The following is a 20,512-nucleotide window of genomic DNA, read 5'->3' as shown; positions in this document are numbered from 1 at the left end:
GTGTTAGCGTAGTGCTCGCACTTAACAGCTCTGTCGGTTGTGTTTCTTTCAGGTACAACATCACATCTAAAGACACATTCTTTGACAATGCAACGAGGGGCCGAGTTGTAAGTGTGCATTTATATTTTCATCTGCTTCTCCAATGTGATAGAATGGTTCAGAATTGGTTTATATCTCACATCTTCCTCAGGTGTACGAGATCCTGAGACGAACAGTGTGTGTACGAACCTGTCAAACCATAGGTGAGGACAACTAACAGTCCATAGACATTGTGTGTGTGGGAGGATGATACATTATTTCCCAGCCCTTTATTCTTCACATTCATCTGAACACTTTGAGCTTGGACATTACTAAATCAGGGATATTTGTTGGACTTGTCCTGGCCGTAATATGTGTCCCACAGGCATAAACATTTGAGAGAGGTCAATGATCTTTCCATTATGTTTTTAAAAATAGTGATAATCAATGGCTTCAGTCATGACTTGAGACAGCGACAAATCCTTCTCTGAACCCTCCCATCCCCTTGAAGTGGGGCTGACTGTAACTGCTGTGTAAAAATAGCAGGGGTCAAGAAGAATCGACTGAAGAAGTCTTGAATAGCGGCATTAAAACGCTTGTTGGCAGTCGGTTGTTTTGGTCTAATAAAAGGCTTCATGAGCCTTTTGTAGTGGATGTGTCATGAACCTTGATTGCTTTGGCTGTTTCCAAAACATGTTAGAAAATTAGAATCCCAGTAACAGGGTGGGTCATAGTTGATTCACTGAGAATAAACATGTTGTGGTGATTCCCTGCTGTGCCATTGTACAAATCTTAGTTATTGCCCTTTAAGGATGAGATCACAAAGTAAAAGTGAATGTAGTGGTGAGCTTGAGTCACATCTTTTCTGAAAGTGCCGTCCAAAGCACATCAGTTGCAGTTGAAAAATGTCAAATAAAACTAGAAATTCACTCAGTAGAGTTCATACCTCCACCGAGGCCCAACAGTCGTCTCACGAAACCACATTTAAGTTTACTAGATCCAGATTTTTATTTGGATCTGCACCAAATTGCTCACACTCATAAATACCAGTCCCCTAAACATACCAGATTTCTGGGTCATAGTAGTTTTTTTGGGTTGAGTAGTTTTTGCGTAATCCTGCTAACTTCAAAAAAACAAACGAGCACATACAAAATCCTAACTTCCTTGGCGGAGGTAATTTATTCTGGGTGGACTACTGCAGGTGAGCTGGCAGACGATATTGACACCTGCTGTGAGTTCAGTGGTGGAGGTGAAATGTAGTAAAGTGGAGTTCAGCTGGTGACCCGAACAAGGAGAGCAGTGATCAGATAATTGGATGAGGCCAGCACCTTTTTTAACCCCAATTTGTTTGGTAACCTTGTTCCCATTTGGCGGATCCCGTAAATTAACACTAACTCGACGTCCATTGGGACGATTAAAACCATGTCCTCAGTAGTGGTGTCAGTTGTTTAAGACGTTAAACAAACATAAACAGTTTCTTCTGGAGGTCTGCGACAGACCAGTGAACTTCCTTTGGGGGGTTTTTCTAAATGAACTTCAAGTCATCCAGCCGACTGTGCAGGAAAATGAAGTCAGGCTTTGTCTTATAGCGTTTATAAATCTGTACATTTTTATGACGCACCACAGCTGCTTCTGCTTTGATGACGCCCATCGGCCGCATATAGAAACGAGCTGACACCCAGTTCACTTCTAGAGTCCACCATATGTCTAGTTGGCTCACCAATCCCAGCAGAAGGTCTCAGCCAGCGGGTACCGATGGAGCTGCAGGGGAGGCAGGCGACACAAGATAGAGATGCATCTCTTTAACCTCTATTTTCTTGTCCCTCCTTACATTTGCTGTCTCTCTCTAACTGACACGCACACACACGCACACACACACAGACAAAACACACACACACACACACACACACATGCACGTCTCTCTATAGTTGTGAGGAAACTCATTGACATAATGCATTCCCTAGCCCCTTACCCTAACCTTAACCACACAGCTAAATGCCTAACCCTAGTTACCCTAACCCTAACCTGACCCTAATTCTAACCCTAAAACAAAGTCCTAACCTTCAAACAGCCCATTGAATTTTTGAGGACCAACGAAAATGTCCTCCCAAAGTCAAAACGTCCTCACAATGATGGTATTGAACCAAAATTGGCCCTCTTAATTATAGAAAGACACGCACACACACACCCACACACACACACGAACACACACACACACACAGAGTCTGGATTCCTTGTGTCTCCGCTGCTCGCCTCCGCCTCCCGTACAAGTGGGTCACACTTCCTGGGTCAGGCTGAGACTGAAGCCTCTGAGAGTTGTGGTTGTTTCTAGCTGGCCGAGTGAGCGTCCGTGCACTGGCATGTGCGTGTGTGAGTCTGAGTTCATTAATAGCACAGCAAGTCACTGCAGAGTTCCCAATGAATTAATTGATTCTTTACTTTGATGAAAGAGCCAGTTGTGTGTGCCAGGTCATCTGATGTGTCGATGTCTGCGCTGCCCTTCACAGGTCAGGACACCACTTCCCACATGACATTTTCCAAAGACTAAAAGTGGCACCTGAACTGGTCCCAGTCTTCCTGACACTGAATTTAAACAGTACAAGCTGCAGGATGCTTCACACATACAGTACATGTATGGCTGATGTGCAAATACCAGTCTATAGGCTTTCTGAAATGTATCCTCCATGACCTGTTTGAATATAATCATCCTCACTAAGAATCACATTCAAATCCACTCAGCTGAAATGTCTTTGAGAGAAGACATTTAATCTGATCTCTAAAGGATCTCCTCTAAAAGTCGATAAAACGTGACAACAGAAGTCCAGTAGACGTAAGATAACAACCAGATATTGCCATTCTTTTAAAATCTCATCTTAAAGGAATTTGGTGTCATCTCATTCCTGAGTTGTGTAGTTGTGTAGCCTGAGTTAATGGTTTAAAACTCTATACTCAAATTAGACTTTCAACACAGAATACAGGTGAAAATGAAAACTGCCAGAGGGGCGATGCATACCCTGCACACGCTGTATCAGGCCATGCCAACCTTTTCATAATATTGTCATTTCATAATGATGTCATTTATACTGCACGGTTACGAATGATTAGTTCATCTGTATAAATTCTAGATTATGTCTCTAATCTTATTGGTTTCAAAGGTTACTGCATAACCAAACGACGCCATTGTCCGACTTCATATTGCTGTCATGATGACATCATTCCTATGAGCATACATTTTTGTTGAACTATAAAAGCTTTAGATCATAACTGTACTTGTAATATGATCATGATATCTTTGTTCTGGGTTTGTTCCCTCGTGGTTGAATGCACTTCTTGTAAGTCGCTTTGGATAAAAGCGTCAGCTAAATGAAATGTAATGTAATATCTGAAGTAATCATTTTCTGTTTATGCACCACGTTTTTTTTTGTCGACCTTGTCCATCAGCTCCATTAGTTAATCATCCCATCTAGGTTAAAACACTGGCACTTTTCATACAGCATACTCTCTCTCTTTCTCTCACACACACAAACACACACACACACACACGGGCAAAAACAATATCCGGCTCAGGCGCAGGGTAAATATCTGCATATCTTCTTCCCAGAGGAAATGGTTCATGATCCACATATATGGCACATTAGAGATTTGTTGATTGCTTGGAAGACGGAGCAGGAGGAGAAAAACACCTCAGAGGGAAGTTCTAATGCTCTCCGGGTGTTTTCTTACGACTCTGCACTCTCTCTCTTTTTCCAGGCATCAGCACATTGATAGCGAAAGGCGTGTATGATGCTGCCTTCCCTCTTCACGACGTAAGTGCGAGCTCTGGGATTCCCACGAGATGCCAGTTGGTTTTAGTTTCTGTCACTTTCCTAGGGATAGTCCAAACTTTCTTCGAGCATTTTTAAATCACTTTTCAGTTCCCTCTTTCAAATGTGGTTTTGAGTTTGCGCAGGCTCCTCTGAAATAAACTGAAACCAACGAAAGTTGGAAATTCATCGTAGGAAAGTTTGTCTTCAGGACATTTTTTTAGTACATTTGATTTGTCACACATCCTCTGTAACTGTGCTGCATGTCTGTTGGAGGATTTGTAGTTTAATGAAAGTTTGTGTTTCCTCAGGGTGACTACACGGTCGTCGAACACATGGAGGAGAGGAATGACAGACAGGTACATCGCCTCCTCTGTCTTTTCTGTCCCTTCTTCTTCCTTGCTCCTCCTCACCATTCATCTTTTTTAAAGAAAAACTATTAACCAACTGGAACTTTAGAGTGACACTTTGTTCTGATAATGTGAAACAGTGCTAGAGCCACTCTTGGTGCTTAAAGCGAACAATATCTGCTATCTTATCTGAGACTTTTAAATGTCCAAAAGCAGAAAAAAGGGAACCTCCACCTTTTTTAATCATCTTCATCTCCTTCCTCTACTTTCTTTTTTTTCCTTTCTCAGACTGTTCCTCCTTCCCATCTGCCTAAGCAAGTCACAGCTTGAGGATTAAGTTGAATAAACATGACTCTGAGGCAGATCTGCTGCTCTGAGGCCGGAAGACATTGCCTGTGTGGCTCTGATTTTGGAGAAAAACTAATCTAAACAAAGACATCTGGTCAAAATGTGAATAATAAATTTGAAACAGCAACTTCTTCTTTATCCATTCAGTCATTATAATTGCAATAGTGTTTTGGACTGTAAATATTTTATTGTGGCTGCATCATATTCTTTCAGCATCAGCAGTGCCAAGGAAAAGCGGGTGTATTTAAAAAAGCATCATTCAGACACAAGTGTTTCACAGAGGCGTGGAATCAAATATACACACTATACTTTATAATATTTGATCTGGCTTTAGGGTTTAACTCGACCGATCTGCCTCCACATCGGCTCTGCCCCTGAGGATCGATGGTTCATTTTCAGCTTTTCTAAAACTGGTAAACGTGCAACACGACACCACACTGACTCAGTCTGTGTCTTCTGTCTGTTGCCAGGTCCTGCATGAGGAGTGGGCCAGATACTCAGCCTTCTACAAGTACCAGCCCATTGATCTTGTCAGGTAACTATGAAATATGGAATATGGGGCGCTCTCGTATCTGATCGGCAACGGCATGCTAGAGTTACAGTGGTTTCTGTTGCTCACTCACATGTGCGACATTACCCACATATCAATAACCAGCTCAGGGCACCACATCCAGACATTTGTATTGATTCAAAACTAATTCCACATTTTGGCACAACTTGTATATATCGAGTCTAGATTTCAGCCGAAGCTAAAATGAGGACTCAATCAAATCAAGTCAACATTTAAGTTGGTAAGATTTTTAGGGCATTCGCCATAACTTTTAACATATGGTCATGGAAGAATATGTCTTTAACATCCACTTCTTCATTCACCTTATGTTTGGTAGCCTGCCGCTTAATTTTAGAGTCCATGTTTGGGGCTCAGGTCTGGTGATAGTAGGACAGGAGGCAGACATGTGCATACACTTGGGTTAGGGGTTAGAGGAAGACCTAAAGACAATTAATTAATCTCTAGATAAAGCATCAGCAGTGTTCTGACTCTATTCTAGGATCAAATAGAGCATAAGGATTCTCACACCTGCGTTACGTGTTGTTTAATACTTTACAGTCTGCTCTGCCATGACCTGGAGTGGCCCTGTCACTTTCACTAATCCTCGACCTCTGACCCCCACAGGAAGTACTTCGGGGAGAAGATCGGACTCTACTTCGCGTGGCTCGGCGTTTACACTCAGCTGCTCATACCAGCCTCCATAGTGGGGATCATTGTGTTTGGTTACGGGGTGGCGACGGTGGATACTAACATACCCAGGTCTGTGCCCTTTGTACACACACACACACACACACACACACACACACACACACACACACGCTTTAAATCCACTAAGTTTTATTGCAAACTGTAGTGCAGCTTCAGTCGTGGAAGAAAATCCACAATTCACTTGAAATAATTAATTGTTATACTGGAATAAAAAGCAAGACATTTTCCCCTGATTTGAATTTTGAGAGATCCCAAGTGATAAAGGCAAAAATACCAACACTAGAAGGACGTTTCTTCCCACCACCATGTTAATGTATGCACACACGCCCATGCACACACTAAACAGGGATTGCCCAGATACCTGCTGTATCTGGCTTTAGTCAGAGATGTGTGGGAGGAACACAGAAGGTACAGCTGGCAGCGTGTGTGTGTGTGTGTGTCTGTGTGTGTGTGTCCTGAAGATAATTTAGCCCACAGTTGCTGTGAATACTATGAGGGATGCATAGTGGTTATGTTTTAAAGTTCCATTCATTTCTAATGGTAAAATCTAACAGACACAAGGATCTTTGGGTCTTTTTACATTTCACATACCGTCGTCAGTTCTTAACTACCATGGTATTAAAGGGGGTTACTTCCAGGTGCTCTGTGACTAAAGATGTTTCCCCCCCCCCCCTTCAGCCTGGAGATGTGTGACGAGCGTCTCAATTTCACCATGTGTCCTCTGTGTGATGGAGCCTGTGACTTCTGGCAGCTGAGCACCGCCTGCGGCACTGCCCGAGCGTCGCACCTCTTCGACAACCCCGCCACCGTCTTCTTCGCCATCTTCATGTCTCTGTGGGGTGAGGGTTTGTATTTGTGTGTGTGTGTGTGTGTGTGGGTTGCTCATTAATACCTGATTACCTCCATAACATAAAGAGCAAGTTATGCTGAGAGCAACAGGCTGAAACAACAGGAATTTGAAGTTAAGGCAGAAAATACATCAAAATAAGGAATAACATTCTTTTTGCATGTTTCACGCATGGAGATTTATGTTTTTATAAATTGGCCAGAGCTGCATCTCATTGGAGGAGGAAACAACCTGCCTCAAATATGTTATTGTGTTATAACTATTTTCCTCCTTTAAAAAATTAGATTTTTAAATGAAAGGTAGGCAATTAAATCAGCAAGTATTGAAACTGTGGTGGAGTGGATTTGTAAAAAGTGTGTTTCTTATCGTTACTCCAGAACAGTGTATGTGCAGGATGGCTTGACATTTGAAATCACTCTACCTCTGTTCTTCCCTTAAATCTAAAATTGGGTAAAGACGCATGTGTGTGTGTGTGTGTGTAACATCATAACTAATATAAAGCCGGTCCTCATACTCAATGTGCACAAGTGTGATATGGAAAGTTAAAGCCTCCAGTGCACAACCAATGAGCCTTCTCATCAAAGCAGACATTTTGTGTTATGTGGAAAAGAAACTTTCCATGCAGTGATGTACATGCTCTCAGAACATGAATGGGGTCTGTATCTAAAGATAATACTAATCCTACAAACAACTATTTTATACTTGTTTGTGTGTGTGTGTTTGTTTAGCTGTGTTGTTCCTGGAGCACTGGAAGCGTCGTCAGATCAGTTTGAGCTTCAGCTGGGATCTGACAGGCATCGAGGAGGAGGAGGCATGTTCTGTACAAATGCACACATACACACACACGTGACGTTCACATTAATATGCACACATGAACACTATTCATACATTTATCTCCTCCTCTGGTTTCCCATCAGGAACATCCCAGGCCAAAATACGAGACCATCCTTCTTCAGAAGAGACAGAGGAAGCAGAAAAACAAGAAACAGAAGAAAAAGAGTGAGGTAGGGAAGCTCAACAACCTCCGTCATTCAAGTGCCAAGGACTACATTTCCCATAAAACCCATTAACTGATGGATTTTGGCAAAGTAAATCCCACAGTTTGTGTCATAAAATATGAAGGAAATATGGATCTATTCCCACGAGCTCGACCTGGCTGTCAACAGTATTGATGGAGAGTTGTTACACAGCAGTGCACATATCATTTCATGATAGCAAATCATCACACTTGAACAACATCAGGTCATGAAATACATACAATTCATTCCCATGATGTCTCATTATTACATAAGTGTGCGCTAATTGAAATTACCCCTACACTGTACTATGTAAAAAAAAAATGTCATCGGTTGATGATGAAGCCTTTTCCCTGAGTCTTCACTGTTGATTCCCATTGATCCTGATCACAGTTTTTGGTGACAGAAATAGGCAGACGTTAACAGGCATTAGTGTGATAATCTAAGGACTGGGAATGATCTAGATCCCTGCTGTAAATTGGGTCAATCACATTGAGTCCTGTTGGCCCACATACACTTTGCTGTGGTGACAGATGGCTGCCTGCCACAGCCCTGGTGAGAGAACCAACTCACGTGGTTCAGGACCAGTGCTGCAGCATCTGAAAACCTGATGTGGGTTTAAAAACTGACGGATCCTACAGGTGCTTTTATTTAAGTTGTGGGGAACATCGGTTCTCCCACAGGGGGATTTAAAAAGTTGATATACACGATATACAGTTATGACAGAGCCACTGAGAATCATCTCGTCTGATTTGATTTGCGTTGGCTGCTTCTTCCTCCTCCTCCAGTTGTTACAGTCAGAGAATGTGAAATATGTTGGGTGAACAGCTCAGACATGTTGAAATGTTCATAGAATGAAGAGTGGGCTGTTGTGGTCGACTGCAGTCAATCAGTAAGGTTTGCTTTTTTATATTTAAAAAATGTCAAATATGCTTGTTTTATATACAAGGTTGTGCATGGGCTTACCCCACCTTCCTTTAAATGAATTCATTAGACAGGAGGTTGGGAGTGGTATTGGCACCAGGGCCACCACTAGGGGGGGGCTGTGAGGGGCCATATACAGTAGGCGCACCACATTTGGACAGACTGTGCTTATAGTAAAGGGGAGTAAATATTGGAATGATTTACCACTTGCAATAAGGGAGTGCTCTACATATCTCACCTTTAAGATCCATCTTAAACGATGGCTTAAGGCAAACCACAACTGTGATCACTTCTAACTGGATGCAGGCTGTGTTTTGTCTTGTTACCTGTTTGGGGGCTGCAGATGTAAATTAGCATTCTCACTAGGATCTGGCATGTAAACATTTAGTGTTTTTATCCTGATGCTCATTAACATGGTCTGTCCCCAACAAATAAATAAATTAACATAATAATTTGCTTTCTTTTAGCTTTAAAAGGCAGCTGCATTTTACGGCTCTTCATGCCTGCCTTGTTTGGTCCGCACTCTTGGCTGCGTCAGTTTAACCAAAATAACAGGTGTGAAAGGTGCCTTGAACCATGGTCCAGACCTATGAACAAAATGTTGTCTGACTTAAAGAGGTGGTCTCAGTCCAGGTTGTTTGCAGTGAGATAACACCTCTTTGGAAAGTTCCGAACTTTCGGACCAATTCCATGAAGTTGAGACAGCATAAAACAGTAGAAGAAGTTGCCCAGACTCAAAGGGCTGCTTTCAGGTTTCCCCTCTGGTGACGTTTGAATGATGAGGACATTCATTGAAACTTGTGTTAAGTAATGTGCCTCCAGTTGGTGATTCTGTTAGTAATACCTTGATAATGTTACAGTGGCAGGGAAATGTTACAAACATGAACCTTGGCTCAGACTTTTGGGTTTGAAAACACCCATAGTGAAAAATATAGTGATGAATCCATAACATGAGTACATAACATAGTTCATAGTTTATGTTTGTGTGTGTGTGTGTGTGTGTGTGTGTGTGTGTGTGTGTGTGTGTGTGTGTGTGTGTGTGTGTGTGTGTGTGTGTGTGTGTGTGTGTGTGTGTGTGTGTGTGTGTGTGTGTGTGTGTGTGTGTGTGTGTGTGTGTATATATAATGTGTCCCTCTGTCTTGCAGCCAGACAAGCAGGAGGACGGGACAGTGACAGGGAAGGACAGATGGAGACAAAAACTACTGTCTACCATGGCTGCAGGAATACCGGTAACCCCTCCTCTCCTCTCCTCCTCCTCTTCTTCTCCTCCTTGTCTCGACTCCCTCTTCTCCCTCTTTTCATCTTCCTTTTCTTTCCCCTCTTCCTCTTTCTCTTCCTGTTTCCTGTTTTCCACTCCTGCAGGCTGCTGTATATCTGTCCTTCTCTTGCTGTCCCATCCTCTGGCTGCTACAGTCTCAGCTCCTCAGGTATCTGTGCAACTTTCTCTGCATTTTGTTTAATGTAGCTCCAGGTATCTGCCTTAGTCGTCTGTATAAGGGATTAAAAGCCTGATTGATCAAAATGCATTTCACTGCCCATACTTTCTTCTTCTGCGTGAACCTGTGTGAGCAGGAATCAGTATCATGTCTATTTTGGGAAGGTTTTACTTTCCTGAAGGCAGCATTTCAAGAAGCCAATCGCTCATTTATACTTTAGGAATGTCTTTATTACCGTAACTCACTATGATACTTTTGTGACACTTGATCTTTGGAAAAAAAACTTTAAAAAAAAAGTAATTGTTCTCGTCTTCTCAAGCTATTTATAGGCGATAAATTGTCCTAATACACACTAATGTTGCTTGTTTAGTTCAGAAATATATTTTGGTGACGTATTGACTCTTGAGAGATAAAGTGGATGGATGGATGGATGGATGGATGGATGGATGGATGGATGGATGGATGGATGGATGGATATACTTGGTATATCCATCTCAACCAGGTGAAGATGTATTTAATCCAAAGCTGAAGGAAAAGGTACAGTCTTGTTGGACAGACCTCAAGACACAGGACTGATGCTAATGTGGAATTACCACTGTCTGGGGTCCAGTCTAAACACTGGATATATATATATATATATATATATATATATACAAAGAGAGGAAGCTTGTGGAAAAACTAGAAGGATAAAGGATTCAGAAAAGATTAAAGATTAGAAAATGTCTTCAATGACGTGTGGCTTAAAGCTATAGAGCCAACAGCAAACAGGCAATGACTTAAATGTGCACCTCACTGAATTAGGAATTTTACATGGATGTTGGATATGTAATTGGCCCCTCTGTGTTAATTGTGGCCCTTTTCCCTGATTTAGAAAAATCCTACAGCCAGTGACTATATTGTGTACACTGTGTACACATTGCACATGTGTGAGACACAGCAGTTTTTTTAAATTGAAAAGACAAAGCCCGAGCCTCTTGGATCATTTACTGAAGTACCGTGTAACTTGCACTGTGGGCTTTTTGATTCATCAAACGCTGGTGTAATTACATTGATAACGACTTTGCTATGACTAATGCTTTGCTGACTCACTGCTGGGGCCCATTAGAAATCCTAAAAATGGAGCAGAATCTTCATTCATTAATGTCATTAGTTACATATGTGCTTTTTCTGCAATGACGACTCAATATATCCGCTGTGAAATGCCAAATGCATTTTCTGCAGCTTTGGCAAACATTTAGCCCTGAACGGCCTTCACCCCAATCGGCAGTGGAAGGATAGAAAAAAAAAGACAGAGAGTGTTAGACATCAAAATGAGACAAAAAGAAAAAAAGACAGCGAGAGACGGACCTGCTGCAAATGAACAGAGAGACTTGGAAATGAAGAGAGGGAGCGAAGCAAAGGGAGGGCGGCTGAGTGGGAGTGATGCATGCTGGGCAGGAAGCCAGGGGTAAGATTAGTGACCGTCACTATGGCGACACAGAACTCTCTGACACACACACACACACACACACACAAACACTTGAACCATTTGATTTGTTACCTGAGACAGTGAAATGTTCTGCAGGATCAGAGAGAGATTATGTTTCAAAGGTACAATTGAAGTGGTTCATTGTATTTATTGATTTAATCAATCAGTAAATGAATGGGGACACTTGTACAGTAAATTGAGTTGAACAACCTTTAATTATTTATGTGCAAACTTTACATCTGACACAGTGAAACAAGCTGTATAAACGTTTATCAATTGAGATTTACTATATATAAGCCTGTTTTACTTATAGTGCAACACAGTTTGCTGACCAGCACAAAGACACAGCACAGAACGAGGGAACTAGACTTTAAAACATCAATATCAACAAAGTCAACATGGAGAAAAAAAAGCAAAGATAATAGAAAAGGAAAAGGGGTCATAATGTTTGGCTTAGATTATTTTATTGTTGTGGGTGTTTAGGTGTGCACGAGTGCGTGCGTGCATTTGTGTGGATGAGCGTAAGGGTTTTAGTGTAGGTGTAAAGGGTAGAGAGCAGAACAGCGGAGACAGCATGTCAATATTTGATAGAGGGAGGAAGAAAAGAAGAAAAGAGAAAAGAGAAAAATAAATACAACGCTTCTAGAGGGCTTCGCTGGTGGGGCACGGATGATGGAGGGGAGCCGTGGTGGATGTGGAGGTGAGCGAGAAGGAGATAAACATGAACCTGTGAGACAGGCGCAGTCCTTCCACCGCTCTCTATATAGGAGACACACAGGTATTTAATCGATAGTGAACAATAGGTTGATAAAGTCGATCCCTGTCCGACAGACGTCAGCGATGATGCAGGAGTCGCTATGAGGGAACATATTGCATAGATGGATTGTTCAGTATGGAAATGGTGTTCATGCCATGAGGGGGGATTTCAGATGAACATAATATACACAACGTAATGATGTCAGACTCTTTTGTGATACCCAGTTGTCATTGTGTGTCACTGTTTGACTCATTTCTATTAGGACTCCGGCTGAACCCGAGAACAAGCCAAATATAACACCTGACCCATTTTACTACTGTTCTTCTCGCCGAAGTCTGTCCTCACTTCTAACACACACACACACACACACACACACACACACACACACACACACACACACACACACACACACACACACACCCACACACACCCACACCCACACACACCCTTTCACTCTGGAGGTCTCTTTGTCCTTCACTAACTCAGCCCCTCAGGTTCCTCAACTTTTTGTGTGTGTGTGAAAATAAATAGTCTCCTTGACATACATTTTTCTGTACGGGTCCACGCAGACCCCTTAGTGGGTCCAGCCCAGAATGACTGACCATGTGGTCGAACTGCACCACATGTGTGCTGACTGTGTATATATGACGGAGAAGCATGTTTCGTGCACTATATTCCACATCCTTGATCCAGGTTTTTAATGTTGTTCGGCCAAATGCAACTAAAAAGGAGCAGTTGGTCTTGCTCTCAGGAAGTCAGCATCACGTTGCATGTGTCAAACATTTCTGTATAGAAACGTGCCGTCCGCATGCAACTTCACAGTGATGCATGTCCTCTTATTTGCTGAGGTATATACTTAAGGTGGGAGGTAGCAGAACGCAAGTCTAGACAAGTTCTTTAGCATTTTGCCTGAGAATAAAGATTCGGCCCACAAACCTGTTCTTAGTATACAGTGCCTCATGTAGACATTATACAGAAGAAGCTGGACATATACTGTAAAGTGCTTGTTCATTAATAGGATACATTTAATAATTGTATTCAAAAGATTCATTTATTTCACTCAGCTGGATTGAGAGGTACAGTTGTGGATCCAGATCATACCAAGATACCACAGTGATGAATGTAGATAATGGGCTTCCTTTGCAAAAATAGAAACGTATTTGTGTAATTAGCTTTGAACTTTTTGAACTTTTATTTATTTAAAAGAGACAGTGTACATTAATTAATATAAGTAGGAGTTAGTCTCTGAGACTAATTTTAATCTGCAGTCCCAGGCAGGTTGATTTTAAAAAGAGAACAGACAAACAAAGAAACAGCGAACAAACAACAGACAAACAGACAACAAACTTACATATATATATAAAACTTACATGCTGAGGCAAAATCCACGATATACAACAGTTAGTAAGAGTTAGACAATTAAAATGAGACGGAGACAATGATGTAGGAGTTTAAACACTTTAAAGAGTGTTTCTTCGGGGGTGCAGGAATGATCGTGGATGTTCAATATGGAGAAAGAGACAGTTTTCTTACAACTGATATCTGTGAAAAAAATAGGATGTTTGTTTTACAGGTTGCACTGTGCCAGTGTATTCACTAGGTGGCGCCATTGTCTTGGCTATCAGTCCATTATCTGTTCGAATGTGAACGTGTGTGTGCGCGCGTGTGTGGGTGGGTGGGTGGGTGTGTGTGTGTGTGTGAAATTCCTCCTCCTCTGCCTGAGCCTGCCCATGTAAGTATATGTGAGTGTGTGTGCCTGTAATCACGCTGCTTGGGGGAGAGGGGTCACATTCCTGAGGATGGGGATGCAGCAGCATTTGACTGAGCAGAGATCAAACCAGAGACAGGCCAGAGAAACAGCTTTTCTCTTTCTGACCCAAGTGGGTCACGTGCTCCCACCGGACCTCAGGGCAGACAGGCATGTCGTACACCTTACACATCTCAGTGATTGCCAAGCGTCAGTGATTGGGTCTCTGTGAATAACAATATAAAAAGGATGGTCTAAACCTCTGTTGTGAGTTGGTGCCTTTACTGACACTAGGACAGTAATGTGATGAGAGTGGACATGCAGCAGAGGATCAGAACCAAACCTGCGGCGGCTGCAGGAGGCTCGGGCCTCCACGTGTGGGGCATTCTTCCTCATTTCTTGTCAGCAGACCATGCAAAACTTTCATAATTGAGGGCAGCCTGGACTTTGTGTTGTGCTGCTCTTTTCCTGCCTGTCCACAAATCCTCAGAACAGAGTGGATTCACCGCTCTCAGGGTGGTGATTAGTTTATTTTTGCACTCTGAAGAGTTGAATGTGGACAGTGTATATATTGTTTGTCTTTAAGAGAACTCCTCAGTTTTCTTGCTCAGAGTTTCCTATGAAACTTGCTCTTTGGCCTCTCCTCCACGTGGAGATGGGGGCTATAGGGAGTTGTGTCCTGGACTATTTATTGGCTGGATTTATTACCCTTGTGGCGTTTTGTCATCACACAAGTTTGCCTGAGAACAGTCAGTCTGGCGGCAGAGACTCCCGGGAATCGCGGAATTCTATCAGTAGTCCACCACATGACCCCCGATTAAACCACAACCTTGAACAGACAAAATCAACAACAAATAATTCATTCATTAGTGAGATAAGGAGATGGTGGTAGGGTAATTCTTTTAGCTTCAGATTTGGTGTATATATGTGTACTACTCACGGAGAAAGTGAGTAGTAATAGTTTTCCAGGCATAAAAGTTTGTCCATATCAAATATTTCATTTTCACCAAAGAATTTACTAACATAAAAGTACAAATAAATAGACAAAATTGTACTTAAGTAAAAGTATCACATTAACTTTTGACTGTAAAATTTAATGCAAGTACTTACTATATAATTTATATTCTTTAATCTTCCAGTCTGTTCCATCATTATGGCTGAGAGTTGGTGCTGTCCTCTTCTGAAGCCATTTCAGGTGTTTTGCTCCTGTTGAAGGAGGCGGGGTCTAATCTTACCGGCCCGCTCTGATTGGATCAGTGGAACAGTTCCTCTCTCTTAAAAATAATATAAAAAACAATGTGAACATGTAACGCAGTGCTTTGGAGAAATCTTCCACAGTAAAATACGGATATTAGAAAAATGTGCTTTGTTAGATCCCACCACAGATTCTCACATGTGGATTAAAGTTGATCCATTTCTTCTTATGAGTTAGTCTGCAGCAGCAGTGAAAGGGTATTTTCTCATTTCAATACAAAAACAAGTTTTACAAACATTTTCCCACGTTAGTTTCCTGGGAAAATGTCTGAATCACTTTAACTGAGATTCCGTGGAATGTAAACCTTTGTGCGAGGCTGTCGAATTCCGGATGCCGACTGTAAAACTGGTCATTGTGCTCCTTTATTCCTCTCTGTTGAGATGCAGTAATATTTCCTGTGGAGGCAGTGACACACCGCTGCTGCTTTAACTCTCTGTCCTTTTACACACTGAGGAGAACCACGACGCTGCTCTCTGCATCAGGAGATTTATGTTTCTTCTCTTTTCGGCTCTGTGCTCTGCAGATCTGCCGATAGAAGGATTGTCCAATGCATCACTCTCTCTCTCACTCTCTCTCTTTCCCTCCCCTGCTCTCCCCTCTCGACAGACTGCCATAGACAAGTTGACCTGGAAAGACCGTCTCCCTGGATACCTCATCAACGTTTCCTCCATCCTCTTTATGGTTAGTTTATTTAAATAAAACAAGTAATTCATACATTTTCTTTGTATCGTACATTTTCGAAATGTGCATGGAAACACTTAAAATGGAAAAATAACCAGGTAAACTACAGATTCAAAGGGTCGTACGCTGACCTACATCAATGTTTTCCTTGAAATATTAATCCCTGCCACTGCACTTTGACTATCAGACAAATATGGTGCAGTGATGACTAATTTATTGTCCTTTTTTTCTTCTTTTTCACTCCTCCAGTTTGGGCTGACGTTTTCTGCAGTTTTCGGGGTCATCGTCTACCGCATCGCTGTGTCGGCGCTAATGGCCATGAGCCCCGACCCGGAGACCAAGTCCAACGTTAGGGTGACGGTGACGGCCACCGCAGTCATCATCAACTTGGTGGTTATTCTGATCCTTGATGAAATCTACGGAGCCGTGGCAGTGTGGCTCACTGAGCTAGGTACAGAAACAAGCTGTTCGCAATGCACATGTTAGAATTCCTGCAAGAAGATTTGAGGTTAGTTGTTACCGCTGCTTTCAGTGGTTGAGCAAAGCCCCTTCAGAGCCGGGCATCATTTCATGAGCAGTAGGTCAGGACAAAGGCCCATGACACTTTGGTAAATGGTTTGTATTTATATCGCGCCTTTCTAGTCTTGACAGCACAGTTTTGCAATCCACCCGTTCACACACACACTCTTACACTGCCGACACAGCTGTCAGGGGCAATTTGGGGCACATGGAATGGGGGGGACGGGGATCGAACTGCCGAACTTCTGATTAGAGGAGGATTCGCTCTATCTCCTGAGCCCCAGTAGGTGTCCTGCGTCATGAGGGACACAAACCATTTTCTCCAGATTCTACCCTCCTGGGTGGCATCTCCACCTCCCCAGGTACTCAAGCAAACGGCCCAGGGCATCATTCATTGCAGAGGCCCACCGCCATGTGAGCAAGGCTCCACAGGACAATCCTGTGCTACTTCGAGAGCTTGGCACATGAAACAGAAACACTGACTCTTAAATGCCATGTGAGCTATTTGATTTATTCAGTTGTTTATTATAACCTTGGGTGTTTAGAGCAACACAACTGAACAGCTCTTTCATGGTGTTTTATTACGAGATGGGATGGGATGTTTTTCAGTGCATGTCTAGTTGTTTAGATGTCTTCACTTGCCCTAAACCAAATTACCTTCAGGATTAATGAAGTTCTAGTGTGTATTGTAAAGCCAGAGATAAACATGTCCTGACTCTATCTTGATCTAGAGGTTGTCAGAGTATATTAATGATCTCATCATGCAACTCTTGGCAAGAGAGCTGATAAGAGTTTTTCCCCAAAAATGTTGAACTGTTCCTTTAAACTTTACAGTTATGTCCAATATGTCACCACTTTCAATTCACCCCCTCAAAACAAACAGCAGTTTAGAAATGTTCCATAAATTGAAGCGTATCCTCAGAACATGTTCTTAATGTACTCTGATTCTATCTTCACCAATCCACTTGTGTTTTTCATATCCACGACATATTTCCGTAATACTGAGGGGGAAAATACTGCCTTTAGCAATTCAGATAAAAGAAAAAAGGAAAGATTGGCATCATCCTGTATGGGCGAGTGGGAGAGGAAGAAAAAGTGTTTCTGCCTCTTGCCGGACAGTTTGATGAAACTTTGATGTTTTCACGCTCCAGCTGTCCCATCAGTCATCCCACGAGCTTTTAACCGCAATTACATTCATATTCAAAACCTCAGGAATAGAAGAAAAAGAATGGCAAGGAGATGTGTGAGAAAGGGGGAAAATGTGTGTGTGTGTGTGTGTGTATTGCTCGTCGTGCATGACCTGAATTCAACATATTATTATAAGAAAAGCAAGTCCCCATAACTCATTATGGGGTAAATCATTACATCTTTAAGATGAACATGTCTTTTAAGGTCTGGTTAAAGTTAGGTTTGTATTTAGAATAGGGTGGTGACATGATTGTGTGTGTATGTGGGTGTGTGTGTGTTGTGATGTGTCACATTATGTGGACTTGTCTTCCTAATGGGGAACGAAAATACGCCTCATTTTATGATGAAGACATGTCTTAAGCTTTAGGTTAGGGTTAGGTAAGTAGGAGGAAAACAATGTCAGTCAAAGTAAAGTCCTTTGAAGTCGTGGAGAAACGACTGTATATGTGTGTGTGTATCACAGAGAGAGAGAGAAATAGAGAGAATGAGACAGAGTGTGTGCCATGTGAAAAGAGCCAGTATTTTAACCTACTTCCACCACAGTGATCATGTTATAACTTCAATTGACAGACTGACAGAATCACTACTTTTCTCAGAACAGACCCAGAAAAACATTAATTTCTATAGTTCAGCAATATACATATGTCTCAACATCTTCCTGTCAGCCAAACCTGATATTCTGTACATACAAATTCTCTGTTATTTAACGTGCTCTTTCTTCTCTCTACCCCTTTTTATCTTTTCAGAGATTCCCAAAACAGAAACCAACTTTGAGGAGCGTCTGATCCTGAAAGCCTTCTTACTCAAATTCATGAACGCGTACGCACCCATCTTTTATGTGGCTTTCTTCAAGGGAAGGTAAGTCCTGCCTCTGTGTGTGTAGAGGAGTGTGTGTGTGTGTGTGTGTGTGTATGTGCATATCTGTCCTGTAATAATCTTGTAAATGTACCGTGCACATATATAACTAGAATGGCCCAACAGCCCCCTTAAATTCAATCAGGCTGCAGAATTTTTTTTACACACTCATATTAATCAGTCCCTTAACTGTGCCTGATGTTTTTCTTTAAGACCCCTGAATAATTCCCTGGGAAATCATCTTATTTCACAATGTTAAATAAAGAATCCGGCCCCTGATGAGGATCCACACCAAGTCCGCCTGAGTCTGAATGTTGCATTGTGTTTCCACAGGTTCGCAGGTCGACCTGGAAATTACGTGTATGTCTTTAACGATTATCGGATGGAAGAGGTTTGTCATCAGTCTTTTTTTATTTTTTATCTGACACTCTTTGCATTTGTCTGAATATGTAAAACAGGAGCACAAGAGTACAAATACCAAGTGGTCATGTCTCCCTCAGTGTGCTCCAGGAGGCTGCCTCATCGAGCTGTGCATCCAGCTCAGCATCATCATGCTCGGGAAGCAGCTGATCCAGAACAACATCTTTGAAATCGGCATCCCGTAAGTACACCCCGGAGGAGGAAGTAACACAGTGAACAGACAATAAGATCAGTCGTGGAATATACCACTTGGACGGTGACACCTGTCATACACATAAATAGACAGTGATGATAACCCAAATGATCCGCCAAATTTTTATTTTATTCATGGTTTGTATTAATTCCCATACCATATCAAATTATAGTTTTAATAATAATAATAATAAACGTTATTTATGTAGCACCTTTCAAAACCATAATAAGTCCAAAGTAAGTAAATCATACAAACGCCAGATCATACTTAGCGATTCAATCGAAGAAGACAGATCAATGAACAACAATAAAACTATTTTAAAAAACAACGTTAAAACAATATAATTTAAAAAAAAACTATAAAAACTGTGTCTGAGGAGCGTGGTGCTCCCGAGCCACCTTTGATTAGAGGGTGTTCATAAAAAATTTTTTTTAGATTAATGTCATGACATACAGTCGTCTCAATCTGTTCAATCCAAAAATGTAATTTTTAAAAATATGTTTGTTAATAAATGTGATATTAAAACCAGCAAAGATTATATTTGAGTCAACATCTCAAAAAACACTGATATATTCTGTATCTCTTTGACAAGCTCTGTTAAAAGGCTACAACAGACTTGCTCGCAGGTCCCTGCAACACTCCCGCACCTCTTTTTGTTCCCAAAAACATTCCTCCCATGTCTTTACAATGGCAACGGCTCAGCCTTTAAATGCAAATCCCAAAGGTCAGAGGTCGGCTCTGTCTATAACAACTGTCACACAACAGAGGTGCCTCTTGGCTGCCGGGCTGCCGGCTGCACTGTTACTGTGGCTGTGAGCGCAGCCTGACCTCCCGACCCCTTTGGATGAGTCCCATCAGACTCTGTGGTTTCTCCAGGACGTCCAGCGAGCTGCGGCACATACCATCATACCATCTAAATACCACCTCCACATCTGTTTCACATTCATCCATCGCAAAAAGTTTTACACCTGGGAGGCGACCAGGAACGCCACTGTCTTTATACTGTGGGCCAGCACGCCGGGTTTCATAGCGAATCTCAGGAGTCGTTGAGTGAAGGCAGAGACATTAGAGACATTTTACAGGTCTGCAAAAATGCACCTGACCCTAAAAGCTTCTGTCTAAAGATATAACAGATGGACCGGTGCGTTTATAAATAAAAAAAAAGCAGAACACAAACAAACCAAGAGAACCCGGACATGAGGCTGAGCCCCAACCACCCAGAGGAGAAAACACATGTCAGCTGTTTGTATTCACAGACTCGTTCTTTCAGTCACTACCCAGAGCTCACAAACATGGGTGACGACCGGTTAACCGTGGTGAGTGTCGGAGAGGTGCAAGTGTCTCCAAACAGCTCGTGACTTCGAAGAAATCCCATTAAATTCAAAACTATCTTTTTCACCTTTCTAAACTCAATGTGAAGCTGTGCTGG

General features: G+C 42.1%; 1 protein-coding gene across 2 annotated transcripts in view; it reads left to right on the top strand.

The window, feature by feature from the left end:
- The window catches only part of ano2b (anoctamin 2b), a 58,726-nt gene that overhangs the window by 12,415 nt on the left and 25,799 nt on the right, over positions 1 to 20,512 (top strand). The window contains exons 5-19 of one of the 2 annotated variants that reach the window (XM_034578719.1): positions 53 to 107; positions 191 to 242; positions 3,769 to 3,824; positions 4,133 to 4,180; positions 4,990 to 5,054; positions 5,694 to 5,828; positions 6,456 to 6,616; positions 7,353 to 7,435; positions 7,542 to 7,628; positions 9,710 to 9,793; positions 15,834 to 15,908; positions 16,158 to 16,359; positions 18,362 to 18,473; positions 18,804 to 18,861; positions 18,971 to 19,071. In XM_034578719.1, the coding sequence (XP_034434610.1) occupies positions 53 to 107; positions 191 to 242; positions 3,769 to 3,824; positions 4,133 to 4,180; positions 4,990 to 5,054; positions 5,694 to 5,828; positions 6,456 to 6,616; positions 7,353 to 7,435; positions 7,542 to 7,628; positions 9,710 to 9,793; positions 15,834 to 15,908; positions 16,158 to 16,359; positions 18,362 to 18,473; positions 18,804 to 18,861; positions 18,971 to 19,071 (1,374 nt within the window). The remainder of the gene's footprint in view (positions 1 to 52; positions 108 to 190; positions 243 to 3,768; positions 3,825 to 4,132; positions 4,181 to 4,989; positions 5,055 to 5,693; positions 5,829 to 6,455; positions 6,617 to 7,352; positions 7,436 to 7,541; positions 7,629 to 9,709; positions 9,794 to 15,833; positions 15,909 to 16,157; positions 16,360 to 18,361; positions 18,474 to 18,803; positions 18,862 to 18,970; positions 19,072 to 20,512) is intronic. The other variant, XM_034578720.1, reaches the window with a different exon arrangement.

This window comes from Hippoglossus hippoglossus, chromosome 23 (assembly GCF_009819705.1).
Source record: "Hippoglossus hippoglossus isolate fHipHip1 chromosome 23, fHipHip1.pri, whole genome shotgun sequence".
Lineage (NCBI taxonomy): Eukaryota > Metazoa > Chordata > Actinopteri > Pleuronectiformes > Pleuronectidae > Hippoglossus > Hippoglossus hippoglossus.
Note: the sequence above shows the minus strand (reverse complement) of the source record. Positions and strands in the feature narration are given on the sequence as shown.